The sequence below is a fragment of the Syngnathoides biaculeatus genome, chromosome 13 (assembly GCF_019802595.1).
Source record: "Syngnathoides biaculeatus isolate LvHL_M chromosome 13, ASM1980259v1, whole genome shotgun sequence".
In the NCBI taxonomy this organism is placed as follows: Eukaryota; Metazoa; Chordata; class Actinopteri; order Syngnathiformes; family Syngnathidae; genus Syngnathoides; species Syngnathoides biaculeatus.
The window spans coordinates 18,911,774-18,935,553 of record NC_084652.1 but is presented as its reverse complement, the minus strand read 5'-3'; the positions used below and the strand labels follow the sequence as shown (position 1 = coordinate 18,935,553).

At 40.5% G+C, this 23,780-nt stretch overlaps 1 protein-coding gene across 1 annotated transcript; it reads left to right on the top strand.

The window, feature by feature from the left end:
* The first annotated feature begins 348 nt into the window (after positions 1 to 348).
* Positions 349 to 19,613, top strand: LOC133511129 (serine/threonine-protein kinase OSR1-like). Its single transcript, XM_061839778.1, has 17 exons — positions 349 to 554; positions 1,169 to 1,281; positions 3,281 to 3,389; positions 6,289 to 6,430; positions 6,731 to 6,786; positions 7,171 to 7,280; positions 7,361 to 7,462; positions 10,145 to 10,278; positions 10,375 to 10,423; positions 10,508 to 10,573; positions 10,700 to 10,822; positions 12,523 to 12,558; positions 12,693 to 12,848; positions 12,945 to 13,050; positions 13,124 to 13,192; positions 15,856 to 15,920; positions 16,990 to 19,613. Exons 1-17 carry the CDS (start codon positions 485 to 487, stop codon positions 17,062 to 17,064), a joined length of 1,581 nt encoding a protein of 526 aa, XP_061695762.1. The 5' UTR covers positions 349 to 484; the 3' UTR covers positions 17,065 to 19,613.
* The last annotated feature ends 4,167 nt before the right edge of the window (positions 19,614 to 23,780 follow it).

Genomic DNA, 23,780 nt, shown 5'->3' with positions numbered 1-23,780 from the left:
GCCAAGGTAACTCTCTGCTTCGCCCTAGTGGTAAAAGTGTTTCGCAGTGTGGGCGTCGCCCAGTAATGACTCGATAAAATAAAAAATGACGTCCATTTCCGTTTTATTTAGTTAAACACAAAATATCTTTCCAGATTAGTTCACAAACGTGGTAGCTTACGACTTCACCGCTAAATAAATTTGCATGTGTGGCAAGTCAAGTGGTACCAAAATGCTAAAGTGAATCACATGCTACGAGTGTACAGTACGCCTATTGTACACCCAAGATGGCGGAGTAGTTGGGCCACGTATTTTCGATGACGTCACACATTGCGTCAGCCCTACGTCAAGTTGTGTTGACAGCGGCGACCGCATTTGTCGCCCAAGAGCCGCAGTCGGACTCGGTACTAGCAGTGCCAAATGGAGTAGCCTCAAGGGATCACTTCAGTCAACGCATTTCAGACAAATCGGACGCACGACTTATAAACGTCCTCACAACGACACTATGGCAGACGACCAGTCAACACAATCCTGGTCAATCGACAAGGATGACTACGTTCTCAACGAAGTGATAGGTGGGTAGCCTCGCTTGCTAATGTTTGCCTGCTCGTCTTCGCTGTTTAATTAGGGCGATGCTAACTGCGACTAGCCAAGTAGTGTTGCGTGGAACCCAAGGCCAAGTTCGCCATGCTGTTTAATCACACCAATGTTATGAAACAGGTAGAGCTTGCTTGCGATTTGTCCGGGAGGAGTTTGACTAGATGGTTTAAGACTCTTGCAGAAATCCACCATGAGGCTAAAGGGCTTGTTCACATAGTGTGGTCTCGTCAGACGCGAGAGGAGTGACTGGGTGGGTGGTGCTCTTTAGCGCACGCTACATTCTACCTACATTTTACACCGGTCTTTGTAACTTTGGCGTTCATAACGTTATACAGATAGTGTTAAAGTGACGCACCATCAAACTGAGAGAGAGCCGCGGCGAATCGAATTTAAAATCTGAGTATGATGCATTCAGCCATACACCACACCAATTTAAACCAGTCCTTTACATTTTTTATAAAAGCGCATTTTCTGATCCCTTTCTTCTTTTTATGTATTTGAATTGACCTACGCAGTTGATGTGACTTGTAAAAGCTTAAAACAAGTTCTTGCATGGATTTGCTTCAAACCTTTTTTTGTGTGTTCCCAGGCAGTGGAGCCACTGCAGTGGTCCAAGCAGCCACCTGCAAGCCCAGAAAGGAAAAGGTGGCCATAAAACGCATCAACCTTGAAAAGTGTCAAACAAGTATGGATGAGCTCCTGGTAAGAAATGCTCGTGAAATGTGAGATATTTCACATCTGCAGGACAGTGTGGATACTGTATTCTGCATGGTGGGAGTGTGGTGTGAAATAGCTTGTGTCCGATCTCACCGAGAAGGCTTAAAACCTTGACACCAAGAGTACATAAAACTGAGTGGGTATTATTAAAAACAACTTTCAAACTTGCTTTTACTTTATTAATTCCCAACACATATTTCACAGTTTTGTGGCATTAATTTGTCACAATGGAGTCACACACTTCACCTTCTCATGGAATTCACGTTATTTATATAGTATCGAAAAAATCCCCATGTAAACTATAAACAAGGCAACCTGTAACATGTTTGAGTATTCAGTGTTAACTGTTTGTGTACAGGATGCTAAATTTCTGAAACAAATTATTAAATGATCTATCTGATCTTTAATATGTAGTTTTCTATCCTGAATAAATTGTGTAATTGTCAAACCACAAGTATGATCACTGCACAACATCACATTTAACTTCAAAGAGTAATAAACATCCAATTAGTACTTCTCTGACTCACAATAGTACTGTTATACGATTATACAGGTACAGAGACATCAAAACAAAGCGAATTTGTTTGTATAGTGCATTTTATACACAAGGTAACTCAACGTGTTACATGATTAAAAGCATTCACAAACAAATAAAAACATTTTGAAAAAGTACAATTAAAACAGCTTTTAGTGCAAGAAATATTGAAAAGTGAATGTACTCTAAAACATGAGAAAAAAGGAAGTTTTCAATCTGGATTTGAAAACATTCACATTTGGGTCTTACCTCACCTCTGTTGGCAACTTATTCCATTTTTTTGCAGCATAATAGTTAAATGCTGCTTCACCATGTTTGCTTTTGATTCTGCACTCAATTATTAGACCCGAGTCATTCGATCGATGGGTTGGTATTCCATTATTGTTTTTCATGTATTCATTACCCAAACCATTTAGTGATTTAAAGACTAGTATCAGAACTTTAAAATCTATTCAAAACCTGACTGGAAGCCAGTGTAAAAACTTTGGATTTTGAGTTATATGCTCTTTGTTCTGGTCAAAACCCGAGCTGCAGTTGTTTAATGCTATTTTTGGGGATCCCAGTTAGAAGACCAGTGCAATAGTCAAGCCTATTTGAGTTAAAAGCATGGATGAGGTTCTCCTGGTCTGCTTGACACATGCAAGCCTTCACTCTAAATATGTTCTTCAGATTATAAAAGGCAATTTTTGTAATTGATTTATGACATGACTGTTGTAAGTCAGGTCAGAATCTATCAGAACATCAAGGTTTTTGACTTGGTCTTTGCTTTTTTTAAAGATAGTGATTCCGGGTATCTACAAACTGCAATCCTTCTTCCTTTATTGTCAAAAACAATAGTCTCTGTTTTGATGTGGTTTAGTTGAAGGAAATCTTGGCTCATCCAGTTCTTTATCTGCTTTTAGACAATGGCACAACACCTCAATTGAATTATAGTAATCTGGAGACACTGCTACATGTAATTGTGTGTCATCTGCATAGCTATGATTCTAAGAACTTAAGTTCTGGAAAATTTGACACAAGGGTAGCATAAACAGACTGAACAGGATGGGTCTAATAACTGATCCTTGAGAGACCCAATATGTCATTGCCATTTGTTGATATTGAGCACTTCCAATGGTTACAAAGTAGTTCTTTTCCTCCAGGTAGGACCTGAACCATACACTATAAGTCTGTAAGAGACTGCTAAGCTTAGCCAGCTCTTCAATCTCCTATTTTTGATTTCACTCCTGCTACCCATGATTACAATTGTTACAAGTTTGATCTGATTCACATGGCATATCTTGGTTTGCTTTCGTTGGGGAAATATGCTTTGGCTTTGTGGCTCACTTATGAGTGACACTTGAGTTGGTCAAAATAGAATGGATTTATCTGGATGAAGGGGATCAAATCTAATTTAAAGTGCAATATAGAGCTTTAGATTTTCAGTGTTGTTATTTTGTCACTTTGCAGAAGGAGATCCAAGCAATGAGCCAGTGCCACCATCCCAACATTGTCTCGTACTATACCTCCTTTGTGGTGAAGGATGAACTCTGGCTGGTCATGAAGCTGCTCAGTGGTGGTGAGTACTGAACAAACTGCAGCTCATCTTAATGCCATGTGCCTAGAACACAAACTTTTAACCACTGGTGTGTACTCTTTGAATTTCTAGGTCTCTAGTCAGTAATACGCAGTAAAATACAGTATGTCTGCTGAATATCCAAGTGTAAGATTCAGCAGAAACAGTGGTGTCATTCTCTCCATTTGGCTGATGAAAATTGTGATCTGGTACTTTTCATATTTTGTCTTTTTGACTGTTGAAACCGGACGGATACAGTTCTGCTCCAGTAGCATTGAGCACATTTACATGGTGTAGCTGGCTTTAGCTTTCATTCGACATGTCACACTCTTGACATTGCCACATTTCAAGTTTTTCTAACTCCAAAGTAGGAACACCACTATCTAATTACTACAAGAAAACGTTATCATTGAAGCCTCCAGGTCTCTTTTCACATACAGCTGTCAAAACCATCTAAACTCTGTCACAGCATTTTCTCGAGGCTTTCTGGCTTTTTTGGCTGAAGTATTTGACACTTAATCCTGCCTGTAACTCATGCAGGCACAGAACTGTAACGCATTGTAGTAACAGAGTAGTGCTGTGTAAAAGCTCTTGGCTGTCTTGATCTTCTCTGTTAATCCACCTTTGCTGCAGAAGACAAGCAGGATCACAAAACACACTGAACAAAAATATAAATGCAACACTTTTTTTTCCTTCCATTTTTTGTGAACTGGCTTCGAAGATCTAAAAGTTTATCTACACAAAAGGCCATTTCTCTCAAATATTTTTCCCATATGACTAAATCTGTTAGTGAGCATTTCCCCTTTGTCACAAGATGCTGATTAGACAGCATGATTATTGCACAGGTCTGCCATAGGCTGTCCACAATAAAAGGCCACTCTAATATGTGCAGTTGTGCTTTATTGTGGGGGTCTGGGTGGGAGGGGGCAGAAAACCAGTCACTAAATGGTGTGTCCACCACGCAGTCGAACACATCTCCTTTGCATAGAACTGATCAGGTTGTTGATTGTGGCCTGTGCAATGTTGGTCCACACCTCTTCAATGGCTGTGCGAAGTTTCTGGATGCTGGGAGTCACTGGAACACGCTGTCATATATGCCAATCCAGAGTATCCCTAACATGCTCAATGAGTCTGGGGAGTGTGCTGGGCATGCAAGAACTACCATGTTTTCAGGTACCAGAAATTGTGTACAGATCCAAGCAACATGGGGCTGTGCGTTCTCATGCTGCAACATGAGGTTATGGTCCCGAATAAATGGCACAACAGTCGGCCTCGGGATATCATCACGGTATCTTTGTGCATTCAAAATGCCATTAACAAAATGCACCTGTGTTCGTTGCTCATAACAAATGCCTGCCTGTACCATAACCCCACCGCCACCATGGGCCACTCGATCCACAACGTTGACATCAGCAAACAGCTTACCCACACGACTGCACACACGCTGGTCTGCCATCTGCCGTGAATAGTGAAAACCAGGATTCATCTTTGAAGAGAACCTTTCTCCAACATGCTAGACGGCATCAAATGTGAGGATGATGAGCATGCAGATGAGCTTCCCCGAGATGGTTTCTAAGAGTTTGTGCACCAGTTCTTTTGTTATGCAAAACAATTGTTGCAGCAGCTGTTTGGGTGTCTGGTCTCAGACCATCTTGGAGGTGAACATGCTGGATGTGAAAGTCCTGGGTTGTTGCTGTTACATGTGGTCTGTGGGGGTGAGGCTGGTTGGATGTACTGCTCAATTGTCTGAAATGCCTTTACAGACGGATTATGGTATACAAATGAGCATTCAATTCACAGGCAACATTCCTGCAGTCAACATGCCAATTGCAGGCTCCATCAGAACATCCAACATTTGTGGCATTGTGATGTGTCGGTTTCAGATTGTCCTTTAATGTGGTCAGCCTTTGGTACACCTGTAAAATAATAATGCTGTCCAATCAGTATCTTGATGTGACACACTGCCTGTGGAAGAAAAGCCAACAATTTTAAAGCTGAGAGAGGACGGAAAATCGATCAGCGCTATTCCAGAAATATTGAGCAGAGACAATTCAACAATTTGGAATGTCCTGGAAAAGAGGAACTATTGGTGGACTGAGGAAAAGGCACAGAGCAGGTTGGCTAAGCGTGTCAGCTCCGTTTGATGACAGAAACATTACGAGATTTGTGAAGGAACACCTAAAGACAACAGTCAATGACATCATCAATGTAATCTGCACAGGCCAGAAGTGGAACTATTGAGAGAACATGCAAAATCCACACAGGCCAGTCCTCAGCACTGTGAGGCAGACGCTGTAATCACTCGTGCACCGTGCCTAGATGTTATCCACTTTAAGTTAATTTAATGTCTCTTCTAATACTTTTGCTCACTTGAGAAGTGGATGTACCCTGCTTCCTGCCCAAAGACACCTTGGATAGGCTCTAGTACCTCCGAGGCCTTCGTGAGGATAAGCGCCTCAGAAAATGGATGGATGGATGGATGGATAATTGAATGCTTCATATATTTATTTAATCTTTGCACGCTTGCAGACTGTCATGTAAATTTGTATGATGTTAATCATTATTAATTGCAACATAGGTCACTTGGTGCTGGGTTGTGGCGAATAAGTTCCGGGTTTAGCACAGTACTTTCCCAGGTTGTAACCAGTGAATTTTCTTTTGGAGTGTTACCATGACGCTCGGTATTGTCTTTTTAAAGTAAGAAAAATCAGCTCAACTTTTCCCACAAGACATTTAAGCTGGTTCTTTTTTGCCACCCAGTCACACAGATTGTCACTATAAAGCCATTGTAACATTATCACAACAACATGTATGAACTGCTTTGTGTCCTTCCAGGTGATGTGCATATTTTGTGACAACCACCATGTCTGTCTCTCTCTCCCTACCTGTACCTTTTCCTCAGGGTCAGTCTTGGACATCATCAAACACATCATCTCACGTGGCGAGCACAAGTCTGGAGTTTTAGATGAGGCCTGCATCGCCACCATCTTGAAAGAAGTATTAGAAGGGCTCGAGTATCTTCACAAAAACGGACAAATTCATCGGTGAGACGTCAGACTAGTGTGGCTTGACTGGTCTTGTGCATTTCACCCAAAAATACATACAGCATGTCTTACCGATGTGGTTGAACAGGTTGAACTTCACTACAGTTTATAAATGATCTAAATAATAAAAAATGAACAAGAAGGCTTGTTTCACATGAATGTGCTGCCTTACGTTTAGCCTGTCATGCATAGCATGTTGCTGCCAGTTGAAAGGTTTTCAAATTTACACACTACCATTCAATACTTTTGCTGACATAATTATTAAACAACTTTTTAAACAATGTTTCTCTTCATTTGTAGTGATTTAAAGGCTGGAAATATTCTTCTAGGAGATGATGGCTCAGTTCAAATTGCTGGTACAGTGCCTTCCCATTTCTCCTTGTCAAGAAAGAAGTCATAATTTTGTATACAGTGCTCCCCCACTATATTGCAGTTCACCTACTGTGGCTGACTTCAGTCTTTTATTGAATGCCCAGAAAATTTCCTTCAGATGGGTGCTGTCCAAACAGATACTACATACAATACTTATACTGTCAACTCTACATTTTGTAATATGTTTTTAGAAAGTGTGTTTTAATCAAATTATGATAAATTTGTTAGCGTACATGGAGAGGGTCAGCGTAATGCTATGTAATAATTTAGCTAACGAAACAATGGCACCTTAAACCAAAAAATTATGGACAAGATTTGAACATGTCTTTTGTCATCCTTGCCTCTTTCAATCTTGAATATCCATGCAGATTTTGGTGTGAGTGCCTTTCTAGCAGCAGGCGGGGATATGACCAGAAACAAAGTTCGGAAGACATTTGTGGGCACGCCTTGCTGGATGGCCCCCGAGGTCATGGAGCAGGTGGGAGTCTCATTTTAAAGACGGCATCTTTTTAAACTTGTTTTGTTATTGGTCTCTGCTTACTCTGCTTCTAACTACAGGTCCGTGGCTATGACTTTAAAGCTGACATCTGGAGTTTTGGGATCACTGCCATCGAGTTAGCCACGGGAGCAGCACCATATCACAAATATCCACCAATGAAGGTAACTTTCTTCTGTTGCATGTTTATTTCAAATCAGACGACGGTGAAATGGTCAAGCTGGAAAACGCTATTATGAAATGCTGGTCAACCAGTCATTCCTTTTATAATTTTAGCCCCCACCCTTGCTCAGTACAGCACACAAATAGGTGGAGGCCAAGTGAATTAGGTCCAACTTGTAAGGATTAAAATCACTCAGATTGAGATTTTAATGTTGAGCAAACTCGTAAGATGCCAAACAAGAACGCTTTGTCCAGTCTGCAGGGCAAATTGTGCGTGCCTGCAGTCGCTGTTGGCCACGCACACAAGTGGGATGGTAGGAGGGAGCAGCACTGCGCTGTTTATTTATTTATTTATTTTTCCCCTTTCTCTCTCTCTCTCTCTCTCTCTCTCTCTCTCTCTCCCCCTCTCTTGTCCCCCCTTCACATGCCCTCTCTTCCTCCATACTTGTCTGTTGAGTCTCCACTAATTAGTCAATTATATTGTGCACCTGTAAAGAAAATACTTAATGATGTATCAAGAAATGCCCTAATTATTATTTATAAGGATGTGTATATAGACACATTTAAGTGTGTAAGTTGTTTTCAAATCAGAGTTGAAGCGCATCAAAAAGTTTCTATCACACAGCATTCCAGTCTCTCTGCTGCTCTCAATGTAATTTTCATCTCCAGTTACTGCTGAAGTTGTGCTTTTCTCCCCATGTAGCCGTCCAGCCTTTTAATCCATTGATGATAGTAGATTCTTTCACGCTGCTCCACGTGTTTAAAATCCACTGGGAGACCTTCGCATGCACCCAATTTTTGTGAAAGATTTTAAATGAATTAAATTAAAAATATATATTTTGCGTTTGTGCGTGTCATACTGCGTCTAGCTTTGAGGCCGGCAAAAACTAGCCTCGCCGTCTTCTACACACTCTATAGGTTACCTTGTCTTCTATGCGCAATTGAGGTAGATTCTTCTTCTATGCACAATTGAGATAGGTTATTCTTCATGCACTTAAAGTAAATTCCTCTACACGTTGGAGGCAGCGGCGCATGGCTAAACACGAGTGCGTAACCATTTTATTCAAACAAGTTTTTGATGTACTTTTTAGAAAAAATATATATTTTTTTACATTTTAGCTGCATCGTTAAATATGGAGAACACAGCGCCTGAAAAAAGTAACTGCTTGTCGTCTGAAAAATATGGTAGTCAGCCAAAGTTCTCCCACTTAAAAAGATGATAGAGGCCTGTAATATTCATCATAGGTATACCTCAACTGTGTGAGGAAAAAATGAGTATTTAGTCAATAACAAACGTTTATCATTCCCTTTGTTGGTAATGACAGAGGTCAAAAGTTTTCTTTAAGTCTTCACAAGGTTTTTGTTGTCTCCCCCCCCCCCCCCCCCCACACACACACACAATGTTGCTGGTGTTTTGGCTCATGTCTCCTTTCCGATTTCTTGAGCAGTGATGTTATGTGGCTGTTGCTGGGCAACACAGACTTTCAACTCCAAAGGGTTTTTTTTTTTTTTTATAGGGTTGAGATCCGTAGACTTGTTGGGCCACTCTACAACCTTGAAATGCTTTTTACGAAGCCACTCCTTTGTTGCCCATGCTGAAAGACTCAGCCAATTTTCATTATCAATGCCTTCGCTGATGGAAGGTTTTCCCTTAAAATCTCACATCGCCCCATTCATTTTTTTTTCCTTTACACAGATCATCCCCAAGGCATGATGTTTCCACCCCCATGGTATGGAGTTCTTTGACTGCAACTCACCATTCTTTCGCCTCCAAATATGACAAGTTGAATTTTTACCCAAAAGTTCTGTTTTGGTTTCATCTGCCCATACGACATTCTCCGAGTAGTCTTCTGGACCATCCAAATGCTCTCTAGCAAACTTCAGACAGGCCTGGACATATTCTGGCTTAACCAGGGGGACACGTCTGGCACAGCAGGATTTGACTCCCTGTTGAGGTAGTGCGCTACTGATGGTAGCCTTTGTTACTTTGTTCCCAGCTCTCTGCAGGTCAATCACGAAGTCCCCCCGTGTGGTTTTGGGATTTTTGCTCACTGTTCCTATGATCCCACTTGACCCCACTTGATGAGATCTTTGTCGGCCCCCAAATCGAGGAAGATCATCAATGGTCTTTGTCTTTCATTTTCTAATAATTACTCTCAGTTGACTTTGTCACACCAAGACTTATTTCAAGTTCAGTCTCTCCAGCTTGATGCAGGTCGACAATTTTGTTTTTGATTCCCTTTGACAGCTGTTTGGTCTTGGCTTTGATGGAGTTTGGAATGGGACACTTTGACACTGTGGATTGGTGTCTTTTGTATTGATAAGAAGTTCGAACAATTTCCATGAATACAGGTAACGAGTGGAGGACAGAGGAACCTCTTAAATTGGCAGTTACAAGTCAATGAGAGCCAGACATCTTGCGTGTTTATAGGTGATGTAATGTTGTTTCTTATAGGTGAAGTATACCTATGAGGAAATGTACAGGCCTCTCACATGTTTTTAAATGGTAGAAGTTTCGCAATTGGTGGCTGACTAAATGCAGCACTCATGAATCCAGCTGCCTCATAAGGTTCATGGCCTCTTACATTATTGTGCAACATAGACCATACACTGCTCATTGTTTATTTGCATCCAGCCGGTCTGCGTTGTTTGAATGTAGCTGATAGTTGCGTGTGTATGTTTAGGTGCTGATGCTGACTCTGCAGAACGACCCACCCTGTCTGGAGACGGGCATCACTGACAAGGAGATGGTGAAGAAATATGGGAAATCATTTAGGAAGATGATCACACTGTGTTTACAGAAGGACCCAGAAAAAAGGTCTGTTTGTGAATCACATTTTTATAGTGGCCTTTTCTTTTTGGCGTCACCTTTCCTTTTTAATTCCCTTTTCTGTATGTTTGTGGTCCCGTTAAGGCCAACTGCAGCTGAGTTGCTTAAGCACAAATTCTTCACAAAAGCTAAGGCAAGCCTCGACTGTTTTAGAAATGCAGTGTATTTTTACATACAGCATATCTATGTATGTGTTACATTTGTTACTTCTCTATAGAATAATGACTACCTACAGGAGAAACTGCTACACAAAGGTCCATCAATAACAGATCGGTCAAAAAAGGTATGCTGACTTTGTTTGAATTTACACCTCATGTTTTCCAGTGGCTTTCAAATGATTAACCAGAAGTTTTTTTTTTTTTTTTTTACATTAAAATAATGTATATATATCTTAATTGTCCTTTTAAAGGTGAGGCGTGTTCCAGGATCCAGTGGACGTCTCCACAAGACAGAGGATGGTGGTTGGGAGTGGAGTGATGATGAGCTAGACGAGGAGAGTGAGGAAGGGAAGGCTGCTGTGGCAGCTCTGCGGGTGAGACGTGTTTGATGGTTTCTGACAAGCACTGATCATAATTATGACATGTAGCCACAATCATTTAATATGTTCCACTGTGATACATTTAATTTTTAGTCCTTAGACACTTGATATATCGGCCAAATGCTCTACAGTTTAGAGTTTTTTTTTTTTTTAGGGGGTGCATTGGACAGGCACAGTTTAATTTCGACCCAATTTAAATGTTGTATATTACTAACTAGGCTTAACACAATTAGGCTTTTTGATGCCGATCACCGAGATTAAAATAAACGATCACCGATACGATCAGAAGATGGAGCACTATTTAAATGACCTGTTCATTTACTGGAGCTACATCTATACTTAATTGCTCAAAACATATAGATTTACAATAAATAATGTATCTTTGTTCATCTATTTATGTCAGTGAGCCATAGTGACAGACAGAACAAAGTAATGGTCTTCTATTAGATGGCAGTAAGTACATATAGCAATTAATTTATCTACTTTTTGTGATTATTTTTGTTGGTTGGTTTGCCGTGAGATTTTTCAACTGTTAAGTATGTGGCTTGGCTCCAAAAATCTTGGAATTCGCTGCTCTGGTCAATATCGTGTTCAAGAAAACAGCACCATGTTTACAAACAACCACTAGCTTGCTAGGTTACGTACCGTTTTGACGGCTTGTGATCCGTATTGCAGTAAAAGTATGTGAACATATATCAAGCAAGCCTTACATGAAGTTCTCTTTAGTCCTAGGCACCCTTGACCACCAATACCCCCCCCTTTCTTCTTACGATACAGTCAGCACGATCTGCTTGTGTTCTTGTCGCCATGGTAATGAGTTACATTTGAGTTGACAAGATAAAGCCCAATTGATCGTAAAAAATAATTGCTGCAGTCGCGTCCACCTGAGGGAAGAAGCTTTCAGAGCTGGTGAGCAGGATGTGTAGGGTCCAAGAGTATCCTGCCTGCTCTCATTCTAGTTTGGATGGTGTGTAAGTCCTCATAGGTCAGTAGGGTGGTGCAACTAAAATAGACACACCTCACCTGTGAAAACCCTAATGCCCTGATAAATAACTTTGTGGGCCCCGCCATGGTCCCATTTGGGTCACATCATGTTAATGTTCCATCAGTAACTGCTTTCAAAATGTTCATCCTACGACAACTTGCCCTTGTTTTGGTTCTGCATGTGTAGATGTGATTCTTCTGCTGCCGCTTAGTCCTGTGCCGGCCCAATTCTAGTCATTAGAATATAGTCAATACCAGGCATGCCCCGAAATCTGACAAAAAAAAAGCTAAACTAATATATTTGTCTGTCATCGCTAGCAGACTGCTGTAATGTGTTTTTTTCTTATTTTTTTTCAAAAATGTATATTACTGTGCTGTATAATTGCATGATGGACTGTTCTTTACCGTGTTTAATATATTAAAATGGAAGAATATTAAATTGTCCCTTGGACATAGATTTTTCTATATATGGCTCTTGGACCAAAAAAAGTTTAATTTAACACGTACTGGTTCTTTTTCTTCTAATTTAATTATGAATTCATGTCATGGTGTGGTATTATACATACTCTCATGTCTACTTGGCTGTGATGTCATGAAGCCCTGTTTTGAGCATGGGATCCTTTTAAATTCTATCGAAGCATATAAAGATTGGGTTGATGAAGAGAATTGCATGTTTTCCATCCTGACAATCTGTCTTGTCCTTTCTGCAGTCGCCCAGAGTGAGGGACGGGTCTCAGACTACAGAGGTGAGTATGTTTATGGCGGGCATGACCAGATTTTATTTTTTTTTTGTATGAGTGTCTCACTTTTGTCATTTTCCTTTATCTTTATGATCATGTTACACTCTTGATCTCAATTTACTTGCGCTCATTCCTTTTAGATTTTCCCACCACCAGATGGCTCCAGTGCTCACCTGAAGCCGCCTCCTACAGTTAATGCGAATGTTACTCCTGTGGGTCAAAATAGCGAAGACATTCTGCTACAGGCTCCCGCTCCAGCTCAAACAGCGAGCCCCTCACATGGAACCTCCACTCAGGTAGTAGCTCTGTAGATGATAATAACACATGAGCAGTTGAAGGTGCCACTACAAAGCCTCAGTTCACATGGCCCTTATGTACTTTCCCTGCTTCAGGATCCCATTGTATCTGATGCCAGCATTCCCATCAGCCTCGTCCTGAGGCTAAGGAATCCAAAGAAGGAACTCAATGACATCAGATTTGAGTTTATGTCTGGCAGAGGTATGATGCATCATCTAACCTTGTGTGCTAAAACATTTGTTTTGCATTCTGCTCATGCTTCTTCACGCATCAGACTCTGCTGATGGAGTGTCGCAGGAGTTGGTTTCAGCTGGTCTGGTTGATGGGAGAGACTTGGTCATTGGTGAGTAATCCAGTCTCTGCTTTACCTATAGTAGATTTGACCAACGCCTTTGTTGCATTTCAAGATCAAAACACTGTCCGTTCTATTTCACACTCCTCCATGCGGATTTCTTTATAATAGATAATAATTCACCATCAGACCATTTGAACATGTTAAGCAGAGAGCAACCACAAATAAATTAAACCTTACCCAACCAAAAGTCCATGCTTTGACTGAGGCGTTGCACGTAATATGCACTTGTCTTTTTTCCCTCTGCGGTGCAGTGATAGAGGAATGGTCTAAAACTTAATTGTAAAAAAAGCCAAACGTGGTTCAATGTCTGAAAACTGTCATCGATAGTAACCAGAATTTGCTTTCATCTCAACTCATGCTGACTTCAACCTCTGAAAATATAATGATTGTCCCAATATGACCGATTTTATGGATGAGTGTTTTTCTCTCCCTATAGGCGCTTGTGATGAGCAAAACTCTTCATTCAATACCTAAAAATCCAAAATATTTGGTTGATAGTTTTAGTGTTTTCAGTAGGTTGTACATGATCAGGATTTTTGGGGCCGATCAGTGAGTTTAAATAAACCATAACCAATCTGTTCACAAGATGATGTAATGTATGCATTTAAATGACACACAAGGCCCTTGGGGTGGATGAGATTCACCTGGAGTCTATACAGGCTCTGGATGTGGTTGACACGCCTGCACATCATCGTGTGCACAGACCTTGCCGTCGCAGTACTTTTGGAGCGAGATTATACGTCACACGGTCATACAAACGCAAAGATGAAAGGTGTACTTGTGCGACCGAAGATAAGCTGTGATATGTATCAAGCTGTATCACACTAGAGTAAACATATAACAAAAATCTCAATTTCTCTCCACCTTACTTCGGCCACAATTGCAACAGGGAACCAATCAGTGACCATGAAATGATGCTAACGTCCCCACAGCTGTTGTATTTAATCCTTTGGAGGTATTATAATAATTTTAGATAAATTTATTTGCAATAAAATATCATGCGGTCATATTGACTAGCTAAGATGCAAACATGCAAACGAGAGTTACTAACATTACACACGGGTTCCTCATCTCCTTTTTCTTTTTGATGAAAACAGATGGATGTGCACTGACTGTGTAGAATTTTGTATTTAATATTTATTGCATTTGAGCCAAAATTCAATGCAAGCATCATCACTATGTGAACATGCAGTAAATTGATGATGCACCATTTCACATTGTGCATTGTGGCTTCATTTTCCCTTTATGAGACTGTAAAGATATGCATTCTGTAGCACAGGTTTAAGGAAGGGGTTCTTTATTAAAAGTTAAGGAAAATTTCCTCAAACATAACACAGTGTGTAACCTTCATAATTATTCAATCCCAAATATTTTGTTATCCCAGTTGTTAAAAAAAAAAAAAAAAAAAAAAAAAAAAAAAAAGAAAAAACATCTATAAACTGCCTTATGCAGTTTCATACTAACTCAGTGGGACTGGTAAAATGTGCCGTATTTTCATGGATATAAGACGCATTGTATTAAAAGGCGCATCCTCAGATATGGGTACAATTCCAGAATATAACACACATACAAGGCACACCATATTATTGGGTGCAAGAAGGGTGGTGCTCATGAGACAATGAGGCCCAATTGCACCTTTATTTTTGTAAGCAGAAGAACAAGCCTACACTCCCCCCACTACGAGCGGTGGAAGCGAGTCATGAGTCAACAAACCATCTTCACCCGCAGTTTCACACCGAACCAAAATCTTGACACCAAAGCAAATAGAACAGCGCAACCAGCAGACAACAAAATGATGAGCGAAGAAATAATTGACACAAAACATGCACTTCAAACGTTATTTACATACACGTTTAGCACCGCAAAGGATATAGCTATATAGCAACATTAGCTTACAGCATTAGGGACCATCCTTGCACGCGATTTAAAAAGGTACTGGATTGGAAACAGAGTTCAGTGGTACGTCCTTTACTGACATATTTAAGTGTAAATCGTGAGTTCAGTTGTACTTTAAGTATTAACTATGTAGCTATACGGTATAGCTATATAGAGATACTAGCCGAAACCATACAGTAGCGTGTTTGCACGCCTTTTAAATGCTTCAATAAAGTAAAACCAAGTTCACTGTTTACAATGTTAAATACTTCATTAAAGTGCAGCCAAACTCAAGTTTTCCTCTGGGTGCCTTTTTAAATTGCGTGTGTGCATGCTACCATACGCTTTAAGCTATTATCACTATATAGTATAGCTACATTATTTTAATACGTTAATAAAGTTAACCAAACTCACTGCTTATATGGTATATCCCACCCCGCTCGCAACTTCACTTTGCTTACCCTGTTCACGTCTATGTCCAGCAAATGAAGTTGCTTTGTTGTTTTTATTTCATGCCGATTGTTTATTCATTGTTAATTTATCCATTGCTCATCGCCAAACTGAAGCCCCCCTTAAGTTGGGCTGCTTACATCACATGAGAGGTTGAGGCCTCACTTTGGCTTATCTGGAAGTACTGGGAGCAAGTGCCGATTATTACAAGACAAAAGGACCATTGCATTTAAAACAGAAAGCTCTTCTTAAAGAATTAAAATGAAGAGCCAAAGACTCATCGTAATATAGTATAACTCCTTGTTTCTTTTTCATCTTCACTGTAGTTGCTGCCAATCTGCAAAAGATTGTGGATGATCCTCATAGTCACAAAAATGTCACCTTTAAGCTGGTAAGTACAGTCAACAAGAGCTGGGCGACAGGGCTGTAGCTGTCAGGGAGACGATAGAAAAATGTGTTATTGTGCCATTTGTCTACTGCTGTTTTTATTTCAAGTAAATATTTCCAAAATATATGCTGAAGTCTTGAATTAGTCCTTAATTCGCGCACCTTGATTTGAGAGAAAAAATGGCGAGGATATTTTGCAAAACACTTTTTTTTTTTTTTTTTTTTCTCTTAAGGTTGGGGGGGTTTCAAAGGGGTCATACACAGGTTACCTTGAATGTGTTTACGTCACCTCAGCAAAGGGAAAAAGGACACTGGTGCATGATGTATATCTGAAATTTTCTGTAAAAAAATAAACGTTTTCTGAGCAGTCAGCAGTTTGAAAAACACAGACTGAACTACGGGTATTTCTCGTAAGTCAACAAAACGTGTGGTTTTAAAACAAATGAAAGCTACGGGGACGCATAGAAAAACAAAGCCAATCGCTGATTAGTCAAAAGTCAGTCAGCGGTCCTGGCTGGCAACAAGCGGACGGCAAAATGCGACAACCTCTGACTGCAAAAAGCCATATGTAGCTTCGTTTTGCAGTCAGAGATTGCTTGCATTGTTGCCAGAATTCATTGCCAAGGTCCTATTGTTGAATTTATTAAAAAACATTTCAATTTATTTAGAATCTGATTTCAGCTAGCAGTGTTTCTGGCTGATGTTGATATGGGATTCACTTTGCATGATTTTTTTTTAACCTGAATTTGGAAATGCAAAGTGTGTGAACTAAGAATTATTTTCTGAAGTGTGCCTGAGCTATTATAGGAACATCCTTAATGAGCCGCATTGATATGTCTGTTTTTAATGCAGTGCCGCCTGAGGGATCAAAGGCCATGGCCATTCAATGTTATTGCTTATGTGTAAAGATTTCTCCAGTCACTGAGTCTTTTGAAGGTGTTAGATGATGAAAGCCGTCAAATTTATTGCAAATGTGCATTAAGAAATGTAGTTCTTTCACTGTTGGATTAAGATAAAGGATTGTAACACATTTCCTACCTTCTATTGATGTCTCTCATACTTTGGTTCCCCAGGCATCTGGTGTAGAAGAGTCTGAAATTCCCGATGACATTAAACTCGTCGGCTTCGCGCAGCTGAGCATTAGCTAAGTCACAGAGTTTGCAGCAAAAGACAGCACCTACTGGTAATGCACTGCTGCATGCTAGTAAATTCTATGACGCCACTGCTGCCAAAGAGAGGACTACGACGAGACGTGAAGCAGGCTAAAAAGTGTGACACTGTGGCAAGATGCTGAAGGACCACATGGAGAGGAGGTTCAGTTCATCACAGAAACACACTTGAAACGTTTACAGTGCGCTTGTTCATGGGAGAGAACATGCAATCAATTATTACCCCCCCCCCCCCCATTCATAAACACAACCAAAACCTTCTCCTGTCAGTACTGGAAATGATGCCTTTCTCCTCTTTTTATCTAACTTTTTTTTTTCTTTTTAGATTAAATAAATTGTGCCACATAACGCACACAAGTGTCGTGCCACCTTAAAATGTAACCTCATGCTACACTGAATAATTTGACCGGTGAAAATTAAGCCTTAGTTAGTCAACAACACATTTGACCAGTATGATTGAACTATTGCTGATTATCGGCTGAATAGTTCTATGCATTTCTAAAATCTCCATGAAAATCCTTCTGATGTGGAAATGACACAATTTCAACATTTCTTTATAAGGCAAACCTCGAACAAAAAACATCTCCCCTTACAGTTTAAACAACCAAAGAAATCAATCAGGCTTTGACTGCACCAATAAACTCAATTCAAATGCACATAACTCATCCCTTTAGCTGCTTTGGGCCACAATTTCAGTTACGTTACTCAAGTTTGAGTTTTCCTGAAGTTTTCAAAAATAACTGTAGTAAGGCCTGACATTTTTCTCCTATGCAATATTTGCTCTCACAGGGTGTGACTGGCTGTTTGCTACTAGCAATTCTCTTTGGCTGAATTTCTTTCTGTACCTCAATATTTCAAGTGTCAAGTAGCAAGGTAGCTCCTCAAATGATTGATTTCCAAAAGCATCCTAGCAAAGTGAATTCTTGACACATCTACGGGTCATGTTTGCTTTATTACGTTTGATATTTGTAACGTTAAAGTGGTAATACTGGGTTTTCATTTCATTGCTCAGCAGCTTTAGGGAGCGTCTAAAGAGTGTTGAGCTCACGCTGGTTTGCCTTGCAAAGTGCTGCCAGGTTTTCAATGTCACTAGAGGTGTGTGTCATCTGAATTATTGAAATATTATCACCAAAGTTAAGGAGCACTTCACCTAAATAGCATTCATCACTCTTGGTCTACGGCCATGCTAATTAATGGATCGAAGTTGTCATTGTATTGCCATTGTAGATTATTAAATTATACAACATATGGCCTTCCATTATTTTATCCATGGCAGACCTGCTCAATGTAGAACCGATTGTTTTGGAATTTAATTCTTTTTCAAGTTGTTTAAAACTGTTGTTAAGTTGCAACAAGTGGAGGTTGTTACCAATCTGTCAATCAAAGTCACCTTGGAAATGGCTCCAGCTCACCTGTGACTCAAAACACAAACCAGATTAATTGGACATTCTTTTCAGGATATATTATAATTACCTACCCTGTGCCAACATCCTAATTTTGTTTCATTGTTGAAAAATGTTTTGACCAAGAGTTTTCTTTTTCAACCTGCTAGCATACCTTCACTTATGCCAGCATGTCAGCTGAATACTTATTGAATGTTTTATTGCAGATAGCCCTATAAAGCTACAATTTGATTATAGAATTATGAAGTGTGTTTGAAATGCCAGCGAGAAATATGTATTTAGGTGACCCTTTCTGGCAAGTTTAGTGTGTTTGGCCATATTTTAGCATATTTGCTGTCCAAACACTCCTCCTTTGGCCACTCGTCACTCCGTGTCTGCTTCAATTGTACCACGCAAAAGGGCTGCATTAAAGCTGCTTTTTCAGGTACCGAAGTAAACGCAGTGTAAAGAATGATTTACATGTACGTATGTTTCAACTCCAAGCTCTGTCAGTTTTTTTTTTTTTTAAATGCATTTGACTGTTAAATGTGTACATGCCGCATAAAACGACTTGTAAATGTTGTTTCTGGAAAACCGATGGTGAGCCTGATTTTAGATTTATCTTGAGCCGAAAGAATTTTTTTTTCGTTTTCTGCATTTGCCTTTCTCATTTGTGTCACTAAACATGCACAAATTGGTTTAATTATTAACGTGTATCTGTTCTGATAAGCTGAATTTTTTTTTTCCCATGTAAACCTGTGAAAACCCATTTGAATTTGTCATATAACAATACGTGTGTGTGTGTGTGTGTGTGTGTGGTGTGTGTGTGTGTGTGTGTATTCCTGGTGTTAGCTAAATACCCTGAATTGATTGTTTTTTTTTTTAAACCTAAAACAGCTTTTTTTTTGGCTCATCACAGTTACGAAGCATCAGCATTATTTGAATCAAATGATGGCAACTGACATGACATATTGAAAAATATGTTTCTTCAATTGTATACATGTATACATCGTCAAATGCTAAATTCAACTGGAACGTGTGATTTCAAGACGGATTACGCATATCGTTTGATCTAAAATATCACGTGCAGAATGATTTTTGGTTGATGAATAAAGCCACAGTGGAGTTAAAAAATAAACTGTTGTACTTGAAAAAAAAAAAGGGAAGAATTAAATTCAAGATCAACAGGCAGATTGGTGCAGCAGCTTCAGTGGTGCAGATTTTATATCGGTCCATTGTGGTGATGAAGGAGCAAAGGCGAACCTCTCGATTTACGGGTCAGTCTATGCTCCGACACTCCCTCACCTATGGTCACGAGCTGTGGGTCATGACCGAAAGAACGAGATCCTGGATACAAGCGGCTGAAATTAGTTTCCTCCGCAGTGTCTCAGGGCTCTCTCTTAGAGATGGTGTGCAAAGATTGGTCATCCAGGAGGGGCTCAGAGTAGGGCTGCTGTTCCTCTGCATTGAGAAGAGTCAGATGAGGTGGCTCGGGCATCTGTTTGCCTCTTGAGGGGTTGTGGGCACGTCCTACTGGGAGAAAAACCGGCGATGACCGAAGAGACTGGAGACTGTCTCTTGGGATGGATCCCCTTGGAAGAACTGGAGGGAGTAGCTGGGGTTAGGTTAGGGGTCTGGTTTCCCTGCTGAGACTGTTTCACTCGTGACCCAATCTTTGGAAACACGTGAACAACAGATATACTTGTGGGTTTGAAAAAAAATGCAGATACTGTATATGTGTGTAAATAATTTTTAATCTAATCTCTACTCATAGACCTTAACATCACGAGAAAAATATCTTTGAACAGAGATTGTGAGGCAGGCCTTCCTTAAATCCAAATAATCTCTAAACTCAAAAATGGTCATCTGAATGAAGGGACAAAAAAAAAACAATTCTCACAGATTCTGACATATGGGAATCTCTAAATGACTAACTTCTTTTCCTTTTGGCTTGTCCCGTTAGCGGTTGCCACAGCATGTCATCTTTTTCCATATAAACTTATCTCCTGCATCTTCCTCTCTAACACCAACTGCCCTCATGTCTTTCCTCACAACATCCATCAAACCTTTTCTTTGGTCTTCCTTTTCTCCTTGCCTGTCAGCTCCATCTTCATCATCTTTCTACCAATATACTCACTCTCTCTTCTCTGGAAAACTATTGAAACTTCTTCAAACTATTGAAGTCTACTTTGTCTAACCTTGTCTGTCCCTCTAAAGATCTTACCTGTAATCGTATCCAGCCTGCTCACTCTTAAGAGATGGCCTCACAACTGTCTTATACACTTGGACCTTTATCCTTGGAGAGACGGTTCTGTTACATAATCGACCTGGCACCTTCCACTAGCTGTTCCAACGTACTTGGACCCGTTTCTTTACATCCTTTCTGCACTCACCATTGCTCTGGACTGTTGTCCCCAAGAACGTGTTTGAAGTCCTCAACCCTTGCTATCTCTTTTCCCTGTCGCCTCAATCTCTACCCTTCATTTCTCTCATTCATGCACAAATATTCTGTCTTACTTTGGCTAATCTTCATTCCTCTCCTTTCTGGTGCATGCCTCCAACTTTCTAACTATTCCTCCACCTGCTGCCTGGTTTCATGGGGACCACAATGTCATCTGCGAACATCATGGTCCAAGGGGATTCCTGTCTAACCTCTTCTGTCAGCCTATCCATTACCCCAGCAAACAGGAAGGGGCTCAGAACTGATCCCTGATGTGCAATCCCACCTACACCTCAAATTCTTACGTTATTCCTACGCCACACCTCATCACTGTTCTGCTGCCCTCATACATGTCCTGTACTATTCTACCATATTTCTCCGCCACACCAGACTTATGCATGCAGTACCACAGTTCCTCTCTTGGTACTCTGTCATAGGCTTTCTCTAGATTCACAAAGACACAATGTAGCTCCTTCTGACCTTTTATGTACTTTTCCACGAGCATCCTTAAGGCAAATAATGCATCTGTGGTACTCTTTCTAAGCATGAAACTATACCGTTGCTCACAGATACTTCTGTCCTGAGTCTAGCTTTCACTACTCTTTGCCATATCGTCATTGTGTGGCTCATCTTTATTCCTCTATAGTTCCCACAGCTCTGAACATCGTCTTTGTTCTTAAAAATGGCGATGAGCACACTTTTCCTCCATTCTTCTGGCATCTTCTCTCCCGCTAGTATTCTATTGAATCAGGTGGTCAAAAACTCCACAGCCACCTCTCCAAATTTCTTCCATACCTCCACAAGTAGGTCATCAAGACCAACAGCCTTTCCATTTTTCATTCTGTTCAGTGCCTTTCTAACTTCCCCCTTACTAATCATTGCCACTTCCTGGTCATTCACGCTTGCCTCTTCTACTCTACCTTCTCTCTCATTTTCTTTATTCATCAACTTCTCAAAATATTCTTTCCATCTATTTGGCACACTACTGGCATCAGTCAACACATTTCCATCTCCATCCTTAATCACCCTTTTCTGCTGCACATCCTTCGCATCGCTATCCCTCTGTCTGGCCAACCTGTAGAGATCCTTTTTCTCCTACATGTTTTCATATGCCTCTTGTTTAGCCTTGGCCACCTCTACCTTTGAAGGCTCTGACGTTTGCGTGCATTCCATGAACACACTGGTGTTTCCCTTGTAGCTTCACATTCAGCTCGTTCATGTGTTTCAGTATGTCCACAGCAAAAGCTGAATCACAAAGCCAATCTGTGTCATTCAGCTCAGGAAAATTGTCAGTATTTTCAAGTAGCTCCAAAAATGAAATAATATCCTGTTTGAGCTCCCACACACGTTGACATACCTTTCCCAAACTTAACCAGCAGACATTAGAATGGTAAAATAAGTCCGTGTGATCAGCATCAGTTTCTTCAAGAAAATGAATAGACTGACGATGGTGAAGTCCCCTTGGTTGAATAAAGTTAACAAATTTCACAACCAGCTTCACTACGTGGTCAAGCTGCAACACGGATTTACACAGTGCTTCTTGGTGAATTATGCAGTGGAGGAAAATTACCTCCTGCTCAGGGTTGTCCTCTTTCATCCTGTCCTGAATTCTCTTGAGCATCCCAACATTTTTTCCTGTCAGATTTGGTGATCCGTCTGTGGTAACGTTGGCGAGCGTACTCCACGGTAACTTGTGCTTCTGTATGACCACTGACACGCTGTTAAATAAATCCTCTCCACGTGTTTTTCCTTTCAGGGATTCCATATCCAGAAACTACTCCGTTATCTCAAAATTCTCATTAATCCTTCTGATAAAAATTAAAAGCTGAGCGCTCTCCTTTAAATCATGGCTTTTGTCCAGTGCCGAAGAATATAATGTAAATGACTCCGCTTTTTTGTTTGGCTTGCTAGTTAAGTGTTCGTCAATTACTTCAATACGGCGAGTCACTGACCTACGTGATAAGCTAATTTTTTCTAATTTGTTCTTGCTCTCAGGACATAGAATACTTGCTGTCTCTACCATGCACTCTTTAAGAAACGCCCCTTCGGAGAAAGGCTTGCTGGCTTTTGTTAGTTTGAATGCCAGTAAATAACTTGTGTTCGTGCTTGCTTCTTGGATGGAAGTTGCTCGAATAAAGGTGTTTTGCTGAGCCTGCAAGCTAGCGACAAACCTGTCAGCGGTAGCCGTACGTTCTCGTGTTGAAAGGTTGCTGGCGTAATTAGCATGCTGGGTGGTAAAGTGACGACTGATTTTGTACTCTTTTAAAACTGCAACGGTTTCTTGGCAAATAAGACATACAGCCTTGGACCGGACTTCAGTGAAAAAGTACTTGGGCATCCATTCTTTGTTAAACACCCGGCCCTAACTGTCGACTTTTCTTTTTTTGACATTGCTGTAGATAGATTCTGATCTGACCAGTAGAAGAAGAGCGATAACAGGAAATGGCTCGGGCTCCGTAAAATCAAGACATTGCGCCTACTGCGCCACCTGGTGTTGAAATGCCCGTCATTACAAGTGAAATGAAATAAATACAATCATTCAGATCAAACCTTCATTCTGTACAAATCTTTAGCGGGCCGGATTAAAAAGACCAACAGGCCGGATGTGGCCCGCGGGCCGTAGTTTGCCCACCACTGATCTAGAGTGTCTCACCTCTTTCCGAAAAGGCCATACAACATTGTTTCTTTCTCAACTTCCACAACCTGATTCTCTGTTCTACCTTTGTCTTCTTAATCTTCCTACCCGCTACCAGAGTCATCCTGCACATCACCTATACTCTCCCCCACCACTACTTTACACTCATGAACCTCCTTCAAATTACATCGTCTGGACAAAATATAATCCACCTGTGTGCTTCTACCTCCGCTCTTAT

Bases quoted from the DNA above. Each gene is read 5' to 3' on its own strand.
- LOC133511129 (XM_061839778.1), top strand. From the start codon at position 485: ATGGCAGACGACCAGTCAACACAATCCTGGTCAATCGACAAGGATGAC. The intron at 7,463-10,144 runs GTAACTTTCTTC...GTGTATGTTTAG, and splicing joins ACAAATATCCACCAATGAAG to GTGCTGATGCTGACTCTGCA. The intron at 13,193-15,855 runs GTGAGTAATCCA...TCTTCACTGTAG, and splicing joins TGGGAGAGACTTGGTCATTG to TTGCTGCCAATCTGCAAAAG.